At 47.9% G+C, this 18221-nt stretch overlaps 1 protein-coding gene across 1 annotated transcript; it reads right to left on the bottom strand.

The window, feature by feature from the left end:
• Nucleotides 1–3246: 3246 nt before the first annotated feature.
• On the bottom strand, nucleotides 3247–7716 carry LOC119960999 (zinc finger protein 436-like). The gene is made up of 2 exons (XM_038788542.1): nucleotides 6530–7716; nucleotides 3247–3694 (listed from the first exon to the last, which is right to left on the bottom strand). The coding sequence occupies exons 1-2, from the start codon at nucleotides 7314–7316 to the stop codon at nucleotides 3642–3644; spliced, it is 840 nt and encodes a 279-aa protein (XP_038644470.1). The 5' UTR covers nucleotides 7317–7716; the 3' UTR covers nucleotides 3247–3641.
• Nucleotides 7717–18221: the final 10505 nt, after the last annotated feature.

Raw genomic sequence — 18221 nt, 5'->3', positions numbered from 1 at the left:
GCCCGCCCCCAGAGCCCGCCCCGCCCCTAATACCCCCAGCCCCGCCCCTTGTACCGTCAGCCCCGCCTCCTGTAGCCCAGCCACCCTGGCCCCACTCCCCGGCCCCACCCCTTCAACCCCCAGGCCCCTGTACCCCAGCCCCGCCCCCAATAACCCAAGCCAGAAATCGAGTCTTGTGGCTGAGGTAACAGTGTTAACCCATTGTATGTGGGAAATTCCCCAGGCCTGTCCTGTACTCAAGAAACAGGACAATTATCTCTCTTTCCCCCCCCCCCCCCGCCCCTCCATTAGCCTAACCTTCATTATCTGTGATGAAAGAGGTCATCAACAGCGCTCTCAAGCAGCCATAGGGACTGGTTTAGCACAGTGGGCTAAACAGCTGGCTTGTAATGCAGAACAATGCCAGCGGCGTGGGTTCAATTCCCGTACCGGCCTCCCCGAACAGGCACCGGAATGTGGCGACTAGGGGCTTTTCACAGTAACTTCATTGAAGCTTACTCGTGACAATAAGCGATTATTACAAAGAACAAAGAAAAGTACAGCACAGGAACAGGCCCTTCGGCCCGACCATGCTGCGCATCTAAACTACAATCTTCTACACTTCCTGGGTCTGTATCCCTCTATTCCCATCCTATTCATTTATTTGTCAAGATGCCCCTTAAACGTCACTATCATCCCTGCTTCCACCACCTCCTCCGGCAGCGAGTTCCAGGCACCCACTACCCTCTGTGTAAAAAACATGCCTCGTACATCTCCTCTAAACCTTGCCCCTCACATCTTAAACCTCTGCCCCCTTGTAATTGACCCCTCTACTCTTGGGGAAAAGCCTCTGACTATCCACTCTGTCTATCCCCCCACCCGAACATTCCCAATGTTTTGTCCCCCCAAACTCTCAAGTGCCCTCAACGATGTCTGTTCCTATATCCACTGCCCCCCTCCCTACCAGCACAGTGGGCGGACCTACACCACGTGGGACAGCAGCGTTTCAAGATGGCGGTCCACCGCCACCTTCTCGACGGCAACTTGGCAACCGGTTGGGCACCGAGGCACGTTTCCATGGCTATTAATCCCTGGAGCCGGTCGCGAGTCTGTCGCCGGGGTCCTTTATTTTGTTTGGGGCACCACTGCGATCAACCAGGTGTCATGATATGCAGACATGCAGATAATGATTTACAGACAGGCAGCTGATGAACACAGAGAACAGGACATGCCCAATGAGCAGGTTCTGTTGTGCGTCGAAACAGACGGGCACTGCGCAAAGTTGCCTGCCCGCAACCGCTTTCTTCTCCGTTTCCATCCGTTGTTTTGCCACCTCCTGATACCTCGACTCACGAGGCCATCAGACAGGCTTCCATCCCACCAGTCAAGGCGCCGTCGTCCCCACCATCACCTTTCTCTGGCGGTCAACCAGGATCAGACGCCAGCCACAGAGACTGGACTTATGAACATTTGCTTTGTTTGCTATGTTCTGTTTTCTCACATTAGACAACTGTCTTCACATGTAAATACGTTCACATATGCCACCGCTTGTAAATATGTTAATATATGCCATCACATGTAAGTATGGTCACATGTGCCAACAAAACATAAAAAAAGGGGAGGTGTCATGATATGCAGATAATGATATACAGACAGGCAGCTAATGAACACAGAGACCAGGACATGCCCAATGAGCAGGCAGGACACTTAGGGGTGGGATCTGACGATAAAAGGCACGAGACACTCACACTCCGCCTCTTTCCACCGATGAACATAGACAGAGTGAGTCAGGGTGTAGGTACAGTATCACACCTCCAGCACGTCGCTAAGAGGTAGTCTGGTTCAGTCAGACAGAGTAACCACACTCAGGTTAGCAGAGAGTCGAACTCATAGAAAACTATGCTAACTGTGCGACAGGTTCAATAAATCAGATTGAACTAACTTCAAGGTCTGGAGTATCTTTTGGTGAAAGCTGCATCCAGTTGCAGCCCGTGTTTTCCCAGAGTACATAACACGACACCGGGAACCTCTCCTGCTCTTACCATCTGTTATTGGCGTGTTCGTAAACGTTGCCCAGGTTGACACTCACCCTCTTTTGGTCGCCTTGCGAACACGCCTTGCTTGGTTACCAAGTCCTGGGGCGGGTTTCGAACACGGAACTTGTGCCTGTAGAGGCAGGGATGCTACTCCCCTCACTACAAGGCCCTCCCTTCAGAACTGGACCCTTTCTTCTGACCAGAATCCATCACTTCACATTTCATCCTGCACTCTACCCTGAAACAGCCAGAGACACCTATTTCCCACTCCCTATTTATCGACTGAAGCTCAGCCTTCAGCACCATCATTCCGACAAAACCCATCTCCAAACTCCGTGGCCTTGGCTCCTCTCTCTGCGACTGGATCCTGAACTTTCTAACCCACAGGCCACAATCAGTGAGGATAGGCAACTTAGAGCACCCACTATACTCCTTACACACCTATGACTGTGTGGCCAAATTCCCCTCCAACTCGAGAAATGAGTGGGGGGCGGGGGGGTTGTCTGATCATGGTCAACCTATGGGTTTAAAGGGACTGTGTGTCCACTGAGAACATTAAAGCAAAAGATATGTAGTAACCTGTGTTGTCCTTGAAATTTGTGCACGTTTGTGAAGATAAGTAGGAGTGAAGGAATTTTGTATCATAGCCAGACTTTTCATGTTTAATAAATGTTTATTTTTGTTGTTGAAAGCTAATTGGCAATCCTGTGACTCTGTTGCTTCACATTTTCTAAACAAAGTTAGAGTCTTTTGAGCCAGGGTTCCCATTCTGGGATCTTCCCATCCAGTTATTACATCACTGGGATTGTAACACTCACCATCTTGCTGTGGAAATATATCGCCGTTCCTTCACTGTCCCTGGGTCAGAATCCTGGTACTTCCTCCCTAACCGCACTGTGGGTGACACCATAGGGACTGCAGCAGTTCAAGAAGTCAGCTCACCACCACCTTCTCAAGGGCAATTAGGGATGGGCAATAAATGCTGATTTAGATAGAGACACACACCTTTGTTTCATTCATTAACGGGATGTGGGCTTTGACCTCGGTAAAGGAATAAAAACTGTTAGGTAAGACCTGTTTTAAGCCCATTTAATTGGTTTTCAATGACATCATTGTCTTCTCCATTGTTCTTATGTCCTGGGCCTCTTACAAGGTGATGTCTGAACGAATTGAGTGAGCCTAACTCTACTTTGTGACCTCTGACACTGTTATCAATCCACAGATGGATGGATGGATGGATGGATTTGTTTATTGTCACGTGTACCGAGATACAGTGAAAAGTATTTTTCTGAAAGCAGCTCAACAGATCATTCAGTACATGGGAAGAAAAGGGAATTAAATAAAATTCAAGAAAATATATAATAGGGCAACACAAGATATACAATGTACTATATAAGCATTGACTGCTCCAACCACCTTTATCACGTCAAACAAACACATCTTTCTCACAGGTTGAGGCGAGTTCTCCTGCACAATTCAACTCATTTGTAGCCATTGCTAATTCTGGAAAGGCTGTGACTTGACTAAATTGACCACCATACTTTGCATTTTGAGCCCATAATGCAGTTTGGTATAGTTCTTCAGATATCCACGGTCTGTGTTCTTCTATCACCTCGATGTTCAATGTTACCACCATGAGACAAACTCCAAACACAGGGTTACACCACAGCCCGTCAAAACTGATTAATATTAAAGAAATAAAGAGAGGTAAAAATTGATTGCACATTAACAAGGTGGATATTAATAATAATCTTTATTAGTGTCACAAGTCGGCTTACATTAACACAGCAATGAAGTTACTGTGAAAATCCCCTCGTCACCACATACTGGCGCCTGTTCGGGTACACTGAGGAAGAATTCAGAATGTCTAATTCACCTAACAAGCACATCTTTCGGGACTTTTGGGAGGAAACCGGAACACGCGGAGAAAACCCACGCAGACACGGATAACATGTAGAGTCGTTGAGTTAAAAGCAGGTAAGGCGGGCAGCACGGTGGCACAGTGGTTAGCATTTCTGCCTTACGACGCTGAGGTCCCAGGTTCGATCCGGGCTCTGGGTCACTGTCCGTTTGGAATTTGCACGTTCTCCCCGTGTCTGCGTGGGTCTCAACCCCCACAACCCAAAGATGTGCAGGGTAGGGGGATTGAACATGCTAAATTGCCACTTAATTGGAAAAAATGAGTTTGGTACTCTAAATTTATTTTTTTTAAAAGCAGGTAAGTTATGCTGAACCTTTATCAATCACTGTTTAAATCACAATGGTACGCTGCGCCACGTATCGATGGCCTCAGAATTTTGCCTGAGATCCGCCTCCGGATGCTCCGCCCCCGACCAGCCAAGTTCCCGACGGTGTGGGTCGCGTGTGGTCCCATCCTGTCGGGAACTCGGCATGGCAGCTGCGGACTCAGTCCAGCGCCGCCACAGTCGGGGGAGGGCTGATCCATGGGCAGGGAGTTCTTTATTTGGGGCTGGGGGCACTGTGGGGGTGGTGCGTGACGTGCGAGCCAGCCAAAGGGGAGGCATTATTTCGCAGGCCGGGTCCGCGAGTGGCCTCTGCCAAGTAGCACAGCGCGGCTGCTCAGGGGCCGCCAAGCGCATGTGCGGCCACAGACCCGGCAATTCTCCAGGGCATATTGGCAGCTAGAGCCGGGTGCTCTACGCAGCCGACATGCTAGCCCCCAGCAAAACGGGGAATCGGTAACCGTTTTATACCATTTTGTCTGGTGTAAAATGCCACCGTTCCCACGCCGGCGTGGGCTATAACCCCAGAATGGGAGAATCCAGCCCCATATTGTTCAATCAGATCCCCTCTCATTCTTCCAAACTCAAGTGGATACAGTCACAGCTTCGCCAAGTTTTCCTCCTATGATAACTCCTCACCCGGTCAAGTAAACCGTCTCTGACCAGTTTCAAATTAAATTATGTCCTTTCTGAAAGAAGGAGACCAAAACCGTACACAGTACTTTGGATGTGGTCTCACCAATACCCTGTACAACTGCAGTACTTTCCCCTTGCAATAAACAGCAACATTCCCTTTACCTTCCCAATCATGTACTGTATCTGCAGAGTAACTGGTCCTGATTCATGTATCAGTACATCCAGATCCCTCTGTACCTCGGAGCTGCAATCTCTGTGTATTTAAATAAGCAATGCAAGATGGCGCCGGAGTGTGGCGACTCTCTGTGAGCTCTCTCACACAGATCCACTTCTTACATCTCCGATAATCATACTAATCTCTTAAAACTTAATTCTAACACTAACACTATCACTAACCTTTCTCTTTTACATTCTCTTCACACATCTTCTCTACTGAGTAATACTACACTCCGTATGCTTCACCCTATGTCTGTGTCTATGTATTTACATTGTGTATTTTATGTTTGCCGTATGCATTTTATTTTCATGTATGGAATGATCTGCCTGAGCTGTGCGTAGAGCAATATTTTTCACTGTACCTCGTTACGCGTGACAGTAAATAAATTAAATCCAATATGTTGCTTTTTTATTCTTCCTGCAAAAGTGAACAAGTTCACATTTCCTCACACTGTGTTCAATCTGCCAAATTGTAGCTCACTTATTTACCCTATCTGCACCCTTTACAGACTCCTTATGGTCACTCACAACTTATCTTACTCCATACCTTTGTCGCAACAGCAAATTTTGCAACCGTACTTTTGATCTTGTCAACCAAGTCCTGAAAATAGTTGAGCCTCCAGTCCTGATCCCTGTGGCACTCCACAGGTTACATCAAAAATGACTCGTTTTTACCTCCACAATGTTTCCTATTCGCTAACCAATCCTCTGTCCATGCTGTTACCAGCTACACAATGGGCTTTTGTTTTGTGGAGTGAACATTAAGTGGCACCTTGTCAAGTGCCTGCTGGAAATCTAAATACATCACATCCACAGGTCCCCCTTTATCCACATTGCTTGTTACTTCCTCAAAGAACTCCAATAAATTAGTCAAACATGATTTCCCTTTCATAAATTATATTGATTCTGCCTAATTGCACTGAGATTATCTAAGTGCCCACTCCAACCTCCTTAATAACAGAATAAACATGGTTCAGTACTGCATGGTATTAACAGCAGCAGCAAAAGCAGAATCTAACCCCTGCAGTGACTTGTGAACTCGCTGGTGTCTCAGCAGATTGGATGACCGAGCAAATCTCTTCCCACACATGGAGCAGCTGAATGATCTCTCCCCAGTGTGAACCTGCCAGTGTCTCAGCAGGTGGGAAGACTGAGCAAATCTCTTCCCACACATGGAGCAGGTGAATGACCTCTCCCCAGTGTGAACTTGGTGGTGTCTCAGAAGGTCCTTTGTGCACTTAAAGCTCTTCTCACAGTCAGAACATTTAAAAGGTCTGTGATCAGTGTGAACAAGTTGATGTACAGCAAGCTGGGATGGCTGAGTGAATCCCTTTCCACACATGGAGCAAGTGAAAGGTCTTTCTCCAGTGTGAATTCGCTCGTGTATCAGAAGGTGGGGCGAATCAGCAAATCCCTTACCACACACAGAGCAAATGAACGGCCTCTCTCCAGTGTGAATGCGCTGGTGTCTCAGACGGTGGGATGAATGGGTAAATCCCTTCCCACACACAGAGCAGGTGAATGGCCGCTCTCCAGTGTGAACTCGCTGGTGTGTCACCAGATCCTGTTTGCTTTTAAAGCTCTTCTCACAATCAGAACATTGAACTGGTCTCTGATCAGAGTGAACTCGCTGGTGTGTCTGTAGCTGGGATAAACGTCCAAATCTCCTCTGACAGAGAGAGCAGGTGAACGGCTTCTCCCTAGTGTGTGTGCGTTGATGGGCTTGTAAATCGTTTTTACTTTTAAAACACTTCTCACAGTGCGAACATTGAAAAGGTCTCTTATCAAAGTGAACAAGTTGGTGTGTTAGAAGGTGGGATGACTGAGTGAATCCCTTCCCACACACTGAGCAGGTGAAAGGCCTCACCTCCATGTGAGTACGCTGGTGTCTCAACAAGTCCTTTGTGCTTTTAAAGTTTTTGTCACAATCAGAACATTGAAACGGTCTCTGATCAGAGTGAACTTGCTGGTGAATCAGAAGGCTTGATAAAGCATTACATCCCTTCCCACATTCGAGGCAAGTGAATGGCCTCTCGCCAGTATGAACACGCTGATGTGTATACAGGCTGGATGAGTAAGCAAATCCTTTCCCACACACAGTGCAGGTGTAAGGCCTCTCTCCAGTGTGAATGCGTCGATGAATATCCAATGCAGATGGGTAATTGAATCCCTTCCCACAGTCCCCACATTTCAATAGTTTCTCCATGATATGAGTGTCCTCGTGTGTCTCCAGGTTGGGTAATGTTGAAGCCTCGTTGACACAGGATATGTCCAGGGTGACTACTCACTGTGAATGCCATGGTTTTGCTTTCAGGCTGGTGAAAGCTCTTTCCAGGGTCAGCACATTGGAAACTCTCTCTCGGGTATTTGCGAATCTCGGTGCTTTCTCAGTAACACTGATGGCTCAGATCTTTTTCCACAGACAGAACGGAACAAAGATTTCTCCTTCTGTATACAAAGGCTGATGATATTCAGATTCTGATTAATCAAATCACTGCAGCATCTTGATGTGAAGTTTGGTTTGAGTTTCATGTCTGTTAATATCCTGTAAAAATAATTTTACAAAATCCATCACCGTCGGCATACAGGGGGTTTGGGGCCTCCAGCGGGTGTTTGTGAATCCTCCCCACCCACCTGCCAGGGTTTCCTTCCTTGGCAGAGATCAGAGTCGTCATTGATTTGAGTGCAAAGTGTGAGCTCTTATTTATTATCCCCCCTCCCCCATCCTGTGATGTGAACCACCCTCCAGTGTGAAGCAGGATGGTGCCCGTTAACCTGGGCCTGTTCCCGGGAGGGAGGGAGAAGCTCCGCAGCTGCAAACCAGGGAGCTGACAATGATGGTGAAGGGTTTGCGGATCCACAAAGTGTTTCCAAATCCTCCCACCCACCGCCTGACGCTGACTCCGCTTCTCCGGGACAAACAAGGGCCCAGGCATCAATCACACTGCGCATGCTCCAAACTCTTTGACACGACGCCTGCGCATTGGTGTCCAGCTCTGCGCATGCTCCGGAACCAAGGCCCGGCTGATTGACGGCATTTCCGGACTAATTGGAAGAGGGGGCGGGACTGGAGTACCGAGCGCGAGCTACTCATTCTCCCACCAATCAGAATGAATGAGGGGCGGGGCTGAGCCGCGATCTCCCTCATTGGCTGAAACTCGGCGTCATTTTGGAAGCTGATTTGTCTCAAACCCCAGGAGAAAACTGGACCTTTCTGTTTGTGGCTTTAAACAGATGAAACCCTGTGGGTATGGAGCAAACATTTCAACATTTGTTACTGAAATGTGGAAATCTGAAACTATGTTCACACAATTCAAGAGCTGACTTCACAAAAGAACAGGGCAGAGAGCAGTGGCGTGCAGAGGTCTGGTGATGCCCGGGGCAAATCTTGATTGAAAGCCCCACGTAAATATTTCATTAAATATCACCAAAACACCTATAGAAAACGTAGTTGCACCCGTTCTAGAGCTATTCACTGACCTCTTTATCTTTAGAACATAGAACAATACAGCGCAGTACAGGCCCTTCGGCCCTCGATGTTGCACCGACATGGAAAAAAACTAAAGGCCATCTAACCTACACTATAGAACATAGAACATAGAACAGTACAGCATAGAACAGGCCCTTCGGCCCTCGATGTTGTGCCGAGCAATGATTACCCTACTTAAACCCACGTAACCCGTATACCCGTAACCCAACAATCCCCCCATTAACCTTACACTACGGGCAATTTAGCATGGCCAATCCACCTAACCCGCACATCTTTGGACTGTGTGCCCTTATCATCCATATGCTTATCCAATAAACTTTTAAATGCCCTCAATGTTGGCGAGTTCACTACTGTTGCAGGTAGGGCATTCCACGGCCTCACCACTCTTTGCGTAAAAAACCCACCTCTGACCTCTGTCCTATATCTATTACCCCTCAATTTAAGGCTATGTCCCCTCGTGCTAGCCACCTCCATCCGCGGGAGAAGGCTCTCGCTGTCCACCCTATCTAACCCTCTGATCATTTTGTATGCCTCTATTAAGTCACCTCTTAACCTTCTTCTCTCTAACGAAAACAACCTCAAGTCCATCAGCCTTTCCTCATAAGATTTTCCCTCCATACCAGGCAACATCCTGGTAAATCTCCTCTGCACCCGTTCCAAAGCTTCCACGTCCTTCCTATAATGAGGCGACCAGAACTGTACGCAATACTCCAAATGCGGCCGTACTAGAGTTTTGTACAACTGCGACATGACCTCATGGCTCCGGAACTCAATCCCTCTACCAATAAAGGCCAACACACCATAGGCCTTCTTCACAACCCTATCAACCTGGGTGGCAACTTTCAGGGATCTATGTACATGGACACCGAGATCCCTCTGCTCATCCACACTACCAAGAATTTTACCATTAGCCAAATATTCCGCATTCCTGTTATTCTTTCCAAAGTGAATCACCTCACACTTCTCCACATTAAACTCCATTTGCCACCTCTCAGCCCAGCTCTGCAGCTTATCTATGTCCCTCTGTAACCTGCAACATCCTTCCGCACTGTCTACAACTCCACCGACTTTAGTGTCGTCTGCAAATTTACTCACCCATCCTTCTTCGCCCTCCTCTAGGTCATTTATAAAAATGACAAACAGCAATGGCCCCAGAACAGATCCTTGTGGTACGCCACTCGTAACTGAACTCTATTCTGAACATTTCCCATCAACTACCACTCTCTGTCTTCTTTCAACTAGCCAATTTCTGATCCACATCTCTAAATCACCCTCAATCCCCAGCCTCCGTATTTTCTGCAATAGCCGACCGTGGGGAACCTTATCAAATGCTTTACTGAAATCCATATACACCACATCAACTGCTCTACCCTCGTCTACCTGTTCAGTCACCTTCTCAAATAACTCGATAAGGTTTGTGAGGCATGACCTACCCTTCACAAAACCATGCTGACTATCCCTAATCATATTATTCCTATCTAGATGATTATAAATTGTATCTGTTATAATCCTCTCCAAGACTTTACCCACCACAGACGTTAGGCTCACCGGCCTATAGTTACCGGGGTTATCTCTACTCCCCTTCTTGAACAAAGGGACCACATTTGCTATCCTCCAGTCCTCTGGCACTATTCCTGTAGCCAATGATGACCTAAAAATCAAAGCCAAAGGCTCAGCAATCTCTTCCCTGGCTTCCCAGAGAATCCTAAGACACATCCCATCAGGCCCCGGGGACTTATCTATTTTCACCTTGTCCAGAATTGCCAACACTTCTTCCCTACGCACCTCAATGCCATCTATTCTAATAGCCTGGGTCTCAGCATTCTCCTCCACAATATTATCTTTTTCCTGAGTGAATACTGACGAAAAGTATTCATTTAGTATCTCGCTTATCTCCTCAGCCTCCACACACAACTTCCCACCACTGTCCTTGACTGGCCCTACTCTTACCCTAGTCATTCTTTTATTCCTGACATACCTATAGAAAGCTTTTGGGTTTTCCTTGATCCTATCTGCTAAAGACTTCTCATGTCCCCTCCTTGCTTGTCTTAGCTCTCTCTTTAGATCCTTCCTCACTTCCTTGTAACTATCAAGCGCCCCAACGGAAACTTCACGCCTTATCTTCACAAAGGCCTCCTTCTTCCTCTTAACAAGAGATTCCACTTATTTGGTAAACCACGGTTCCCTCGCTCGACCCCTTCCTCCCTGCCTGACTGGTACGTACTTATCAAGAACATGTAATAGCTGTTCCTTGAACAAGCTCCACATATCCAGTGTGCCCAACCCTTGCAGCCTACTTCTCCAACCTACACATCCTAAGTCATGTCTAATGGCATCATAATTGCCCTTCCCCCAGCGATACCTCTTGCCCTGCGGGGTATACTTATCCCTTTCCATCACTAACGTAAAGGTCACCGAATTGTGGTCACTGTTTCCAAAGTGCTCACCTACCTCCAGATCTAACACCTGGCCTGGTTCATTACCCAAAACCAAATCCAATGTGGCCTCGCCTCTTGTTGGCCTATCAGCATATTGTGTCAGGAAACCCTCCTGCACACATTGTACAAAGAACGACCCATCTAATGTACTCGAACTATATCTTTTCCAGTCAATATTTGGAAAGTTAAAGTCTCCCGTAACAACTACCCTGTTACTTTCGCTCTTTTCCAGAATCATCTTCGCCATCCTTTCCTCTACATCCCTAGAACTATTAGGTGGCCTATAGAAAACTCCCAACAGGGTGACCTCTCCTTTCCTGTTTCTAACCTCAGCCCATATTACCTCGGAAGAAGAGTCCCCATCTAGCATCCTTTCCGCCACTGTAATACTGTCCTTGACAAGCAGCGCCACACCTCCCCCTCTTTTGCCCCCTTCTCTGACCTTACTAAAACACCTAAACCCCGGAACCTGCAACAACCATTCCTGTCCCTGCTCTATCCATGTCTCTGAAATGGCCACAACATCGAAGTCCCAGGTACCAACCCATGCTGCCAGTTCGCCTACCTTATTTCGTATACTCCTGGCATTGAAGTAGACACACTTCAAACCACCTACCTGAACACTGGCACCCTCCTGCGAAGTCAAATCTGTGCTCCTGACCTCTATACTCTCAATCTCCCGTACCCCAAAACTACAATCCAGGTTCCCATGCCCCTGCTGAATTAGTTTAAACCCCCCCAAAGAGCACTAACAAATCTCCCCCCAGGATATTGGTGCCCCTCAGGTTCAGATGTAGACCATCCTGTCTATAGAGGTCCCACCTTCCCCAGAAAGAGCCCCAGTTATCCAGAAATCTGAATCCCTCCCGCCTGCACCATCCCTGTAGCCACGTGTTTAATTGCTCTCTCTCCCTATTCCTCATCTCACTATCACGTGGCACGGGCAACAACCCAGAGATAACAACTCTGTTTGTTCTCGCTCTGAGCTTCCATCCTAGCTCCCTAAAGGCCTGCCTGACATCCTTGTCCCCTTTCCTACTTATGTCGTTAGTGCCAATGTGGACTACGACTTGGGGCTGCTCCCCCTCCCCCTTAAGGACCCGGAAAACAGGATCCGAGACATCACGTACCCTTGCACCTGGGAGGCAACATACCAAACGTGAGTCTCTCTCGCTCCCACAAAATCTCCTATCTGTGCCCCTGACTATTGAGTCCCCAATTACTAATGTCCTACTCCTTTCCCCCCTTCCCTTCTGAGCAACAGGGACAGACTCCGTGCCAGAGGCCCGTACCCCATGGCTTACCCCTGGTAAGTCGTCCCCCCCACAAGTATCCAAAACGGTATACTTGTTACTCAGGGGAACGACCGGAGGGGGTCCCTGCACTGACTGCTTCTTCCCAGTCCCTCTTACAGTTACCCATCTATCTCCAGTCTTTGGTGTAACTACTTCCCTGAAGCTCCTATCTATGACCCCCTCTGCCTCCCGAATGATCCGAAGTTCATCCAGCTCAAGCTCCAGGTCCCTAACACGGTTTTTGAGGATCTGGAGTTGGGTGCACTTCCCACAGATGAAATCAGCAGGGACACTGACGGTGTCCCTCACCTCAAACATTCTGCAGGAGGAGCATTGTACTGCCTTCCCTGACATCACCTCTAGATTTTAAAAAAAACAAGAAGAAGAAAAAGAAACGAAGAGCTTACCTGATATTCCCTCAAACCCTGCTCCCGGTGAAAGGTAAGCAAATTTAAAGGCACTCACTCACCTTCACGACAGGCCCCAAGCTGCCTCTAGGTCATCTCTAAGGTATAGGACGGCTGCCTGAGGTTAAATTGCGCTGTAAGAGTTAGTCAATTTCCCCTTAGCGCTGGGATTCAAGGATATTGTTCTCTTCTTCAGTCATTTTGCTTTGCAGCAATGGGTGAGATGTTATGTCTCGAAAGTTGTGCCTCCCTCCTCTGCAACCCCCATGGAGAAGGATAAGAGCAGGAACATCATGGAAATACTGTTATGACCCTTGTGGAAACAAACTACAAACCACCCAACTAAGACCAATATACAAGACTTCACTTTTATATTAGCAATCACACCAAAATCAACGTAAATTAAACATGAATTAACAGGAAAATTGCAATAATATGACCGATAAATTACACATACCAGATACAAAGACATATCTCACACATTTTGGTCAGCTCATTCAGCACGTATCGCTTTCATTTCAGCCACAATATCCTTCAAAACGTTGAACTTCAAATCAAATTCCATCTTCATTTCTCTAAAGCTTTAGCACCAAGTCTCATCAAACTACTTCACCCAATTTCCACAAATATAATTTTCACAGTCAACGCATTTCCAGATCCCTTCTTCTTCACAAAACCCTGGTCATGTGGGGCCTGTTTTTGCACTATGCCAGTGCATAAAGGGTCCCCAAATCCAGATATAAAAGCTCTGTTCAAGATCCGAGCTCCAGCAGCTTGCAGTCAAGTCTCTGAGAATCTCCCATTTATAGGACCCTGGGCTTTAAGTATAAAGGGTAAGAGGGCAAAAGTTAAGAGGCCATGATGAATCTTTATAAAATACTGGTTCTGTCCCAAATGGGTGCCCATGGCCCAAATGTCAAATTCTGGGCACGACAGTTTAGTAAGTTGACAGCTACAGAGAGGGTGCAGAGAAGAGTTTTAAAATAGATCAAAATATAAAGATAAAGAATAAATAAAACTCACCCATGGTGGCATTGCCGTCGATTCTGGAGAATTCGCGCCCTTTCTGCTCCTTCTCCAGCCGCCGAGTCCAAAGCTCCACCCGACCGCGGTGCGCAGGCACGCTCCGGCCGACCGCGGTGCGCAGGCGCGCTCCGGCCAACCGCTGTGCGCAGGCGCGCTCCACCCGACCGCGGTGCGCAGGCGTGCTCCGGCCGACCGCGGTGCGCAGGCGCGCTCCACCCGACCGCGGTGCGCAGGCGCGCTCCGGTCGACCGCGTTGCGCAGGCGCGCTCCGGCCGACCGCGTTGCGCAGGCGCGCTCCGGCCGACCGCGTTGCGCAGGCGCGCTCCGTTCTCTCACGCTGCTGCCCCCATCCAACGGCTGCCCGGGGCCAGCGCACCGTCGGCCCCCCCCCCCCCCCCCCCCCCCCCCCCCTCTGCACGCCACTGGCAGAGAGGGACTGTCCACAGTGTCTTGTTTTTGGGTCACTGGGCATCAGTTTGCTCTCATTTACCGTTACCTGTTTAAAGGTGCAGTAGGAGCTTTAAAACAATGAATCACAGTGGGCGAGACTCTCCATTCCTGAGACTAAGTGATGCAGGGGCAGGATTTGTGGACTTCCACGGCAGCAAAACTGGCGCCGTACGTGGACCGATTCAGTGACTTTGGAGGGCTTAGCACCGGAGCCACATGGAACATCCAAGCGATGCCATTGAGAAATGGTGTGGGACTCACCGGGTCTGTGATTGGCACTCGGGAGGCTGACAAGCTGTAGTCGCATATACATATTACACTCCTCTCACATACTCATCCCAGCCAACAAGATGGCACTGGTTACGCTGGAGCGCACCACCTTGCTCGGCTGAGGCCAGAGGGCACATAGCGTGGTGCCGGGGGGGACACCCATGTGACCTAGAACATAGAACAGTACAGCACAGAACAGGCCCTTCGGCCCTCGATGTTGTGCTGAACAATGATCACCCCACTTAAACCCACGTAACCCGTATACCCGTAAGCCAACAATCCCCCCATTAACCTTACACTACGGGCAATTTAGCATGGCCAATCCACCTAACCCGCACATCTTTGGACTGTGGGAGGAAACCGGAGCACCCGGAGGAAACCCACGCGCACACGGGGAGGATGTGCAGACTCCACACAGACAGTGACCCAGCCGGGAACCGAACCTGGGAACCTGGAGCTGTGAAGCATTGATGCTAACCACCATGCTACCGTGAGACCCGTGAGACCTGTGGCTCTAAGTTCACAATGGGCAGTAACCGGTATACAGAGCTGCATGGTTACCTTGCAGGTTGCGGTAATGATGCTCCGTGCCAGTCCACCCCACAGCTGAAATCCTGGCTATCCCCAGCTACTCCCCCAACCCTGGTAGAAGCATCCCCCCCCCCCCCCCCCCCCCCCCCCCCCGCCCAGCGGCACAAATGTCATCGAACTATGACAATGTTGCACACGTTCCCTATCCCCTCATCAGTGATGGTGCCTGTTTCACAATTTTTAAATGCACAAGTGAACCTCGCCGTCAGGAATTTGGCACATTGGAGGCAGAGAATCATGGAGGCCGTGGAGAATACTCGGTCAGGTCCACTAATCATAGAATTCTAGAATTTACAGTGCATAAGGAGGCCATGGGGGCTATCGAGTCTGCAGCAGCCCTTGGCAAGAGCACCCTACCCAAGTCCACACCTCCACCTTATCCACGTAACCCCACCCAATGATTTTGATAACTGAGGGCAATTTGGCATGGCAAATCCACCTAACGTGGTGGGTAGCATGTTGGTGCAGTAGTAGCACTGCAGTCTCATGGCGCTGAGGTCCCAGGTTCGATCCCGACTCTGGGTCATTGTCCGTGTGGAGTTTGCACATTCTCCCCATGTTCGCGTGGGTTTCGCCCCCACAACCTAAAGATGTGCAAGGTAGGTGGATTGAACATGCTAAATTGCCCCTTAATTGGAAAAAATGAATTGTGTACTCTAAATTTATATTTAAAAAAAGAAAAGAAAATCCACCTAACCTGCACATCTTTGGACTGTGGAAGGAAACTGGAGCACCCGGAGGAAAACCATGCAGACATGGGGAGAACTTGCAGACTTTGCACAGGCTAGCTGGGAATTGAACCTGGGAACCTGGAGCTGGAATTCCCTAGCTGGGAATTGAACCTGGGAACCCGGAGCTGCAAAACCTGCAAAACCTGGAGGTGGCACAGTGCTAACCACTGTGCCACCCTAATGATTTGCAAATGGTGTCTAACTGTGTGTGCATTCTGAAATGTATTGACACCACTGTAGATGTGATGGATAATTGTGATTTGGCATGAAATCGGTGCCCGCCGTGATTTTGGAGTCAGAACCAATTCTCCACTCAATCACGTTTTGCGATTCCGGTGTCAGCCGATGGAGAATCTCACCCAGGAACTGTCACGCTGCTCAAAGTGAAACAAAACTAACTGCTTACATTTACCAATGAGATAAATGGTACCCAGGCCATGCAGACAGACTAGGAAGTGCAGTCCCCAGATAGGTTCAAAATTGATAAGGAGGAAGGGTTGAAATGAAAATGTAAATTTCAGGGGCGCTAGAAATGATCTCTCAGTCTTTCCTGGCAGTGCCAGACTGGAGAATTACAAACCTTTATTCAAAAAGGGTTGTAAGGATAGCCCCAGCAATTACAGACCAACTAGTCTAACACCAGTTGTTCGGCATGCTTCAAGTATCAATTATTCCAGATAAAGTAATCTTTATTGTCACAAGTAGGCTGACATTAACACTGCAATGAAGTTACTGTGAAAAGCTCCTGTGAAGTTACTGTGAAAAGATAGAATTAATAACCACATGGAAAAATGAGGACTTATTTGGTAGAACCAGCATGGATATCTAAAGGGGAAATCATGTTTAATTAATTTGCTGGAGTTTTTTATAGGTAAAGAGAGCAGTTAAAGCATATAATATGAGCTAGCTTAATAAGGGCATAAACTACAGGAACAAGCTGGTTATGGTAAACTTGTACAAGACACTATTTAGACTTCAGTTGGAATATTGTGTACAGATCTGAGCACATGCCTTCTTCCAACTAACCACAGGAGACACAGAGTCAGGTAATAACAGTGTATTCATGATTCAGGCATGGAGGGAACTACCCCAGAGAAACCTCTGGAGTAGCACCTTCCCCTGATACAGCTCTTTGTCTTTCCCCCTTAATGTATAATATCACCTGGCTGGAGCTCAGAAAGGACAATTAGAGGAGTCGGTGGGGAAGGGAGGGTGATGACCATATGACAAGAACAGAATTTCAGCCTGGACACAGTACACGAGCATGATGACCATCCACTTCTTGTCCCTGTTAAAAAAATAAAGCACAGTATTTATTTTCAATCTAGTTAGCGGACGTTTTTCACTTTTTACCTGACACATTTATCTCCATGGCAACACAGCCACTGTGCTTCCTTCCCTCATTTGTGAATAGCCAATAAAAGATTTGTTCTCCCAATTTATCCAGATCATGATGTCGAACATCCTAATTAGTCTTCCTGTCACACAGCTAGATCAGTTGGGGCACAGGTTCAGATGCTGATGAACATCCTGGTGTTTCCTCAGCCACCAGTAGTAATTATGAACATATGGGGACAGGAAAGAGAAACACTCCCCAAATCTGATCCCGAAACAAAATTCATTATTTTGCAAGACATCAAGGTGTGATGCAAGTCAAATTAGAACTGTTTTGTAATAGAAACCCCCATCATGTAGGATAGGTGAGACCTTACTTGCTGAGGGAAAGCCTTTGCGATGGTGTACCACTGCTTTCCCATACTCACTCCAGGGTCCGGGTCCTGACAAGTTTAAAAATTCAGATTTAACTGGAGTCTGTCATACCAGTGCCAATGATTGTGTTTTATATTTTGGGTAGATCCCATGAATCTCCTCTAGAGCAGCTTTCCGGGTGAGTCAGTCGTCCTGTTTTTTACCATCACCTTCTTCACTAACTTCACTAATAGGTTTAAGGTGCGGGGGGCAAGGTTTAGAGGAGATGCACGAGGCAAGTTTTTTTTACACAGATAGTAGTGGATGCCTGGAACACGCTGCCAGAGGAGATGGCGGAAGCAGGGACGATAGTGACATTCAAGCGGCATCTGGACAAATACATGAATAGGATGGGAATAGAGCGATATGGACCCAGGAAGTGTAGAAGATTTTAGTTTAGATGGTCGGCATGGGCTTGGTGGGCCGAAGGGCCTGTTCCTGTGCTGTACTTTTCTTTGTTCTTTGTAACTCCTGCTGCTAATGTACCTTCGCCTTAAAAATAGCAATTCTCTCTTATTACCAACATCCCAAATCCTTCAGAGTTTGGAGTGGAGGGTGAGTGGTTTCCTTTCTGCTATGGATAAGCTGTGTGTTTTCTTTTTTGCCAGAGATATTAATTTTCAGTAAGGGTCTAACAGTGAATGAAGTTTTCAGCATCGTTGGT

Source organism: Scyliorhinus canicula, unplaced genomic scaffold (genome assembly GCF_902713615.1).
Source record: "Scyliorhinus canicula unplaced genomic scaffold, sScyCan1.1, whole genome shotgun sequence".
In the NCBI taxonomy this organism is placed as follows: Eukaryota; Metazoa; Chordata; class Chondrichthyes; order Carcharhiniformes; family Scyliorhinidae; genus Scyliorhinus; species Scyliorhinus canicula.
Note: the sequence above shows the minus strand (reverse complement) of the source record. Positions and strands in the feature narration are given on the sequence as shown.

Coding starts and splice junctions, on each gene's coding strand:
- LOC119960999 (XM_038788542.1), bottom strand. CDS start 7,316: ATGGAGAAACTATTGAAATGTGGGGACTGTGGGAAGGGATTCAATTAC. Junction 3,695..6,529: donor GTTCATTTGCTCTGTGTGTG/GTAAGGGATTTG, acceptor AATATTAATCAG/TTTTGACGGGCTGTGGTGTA.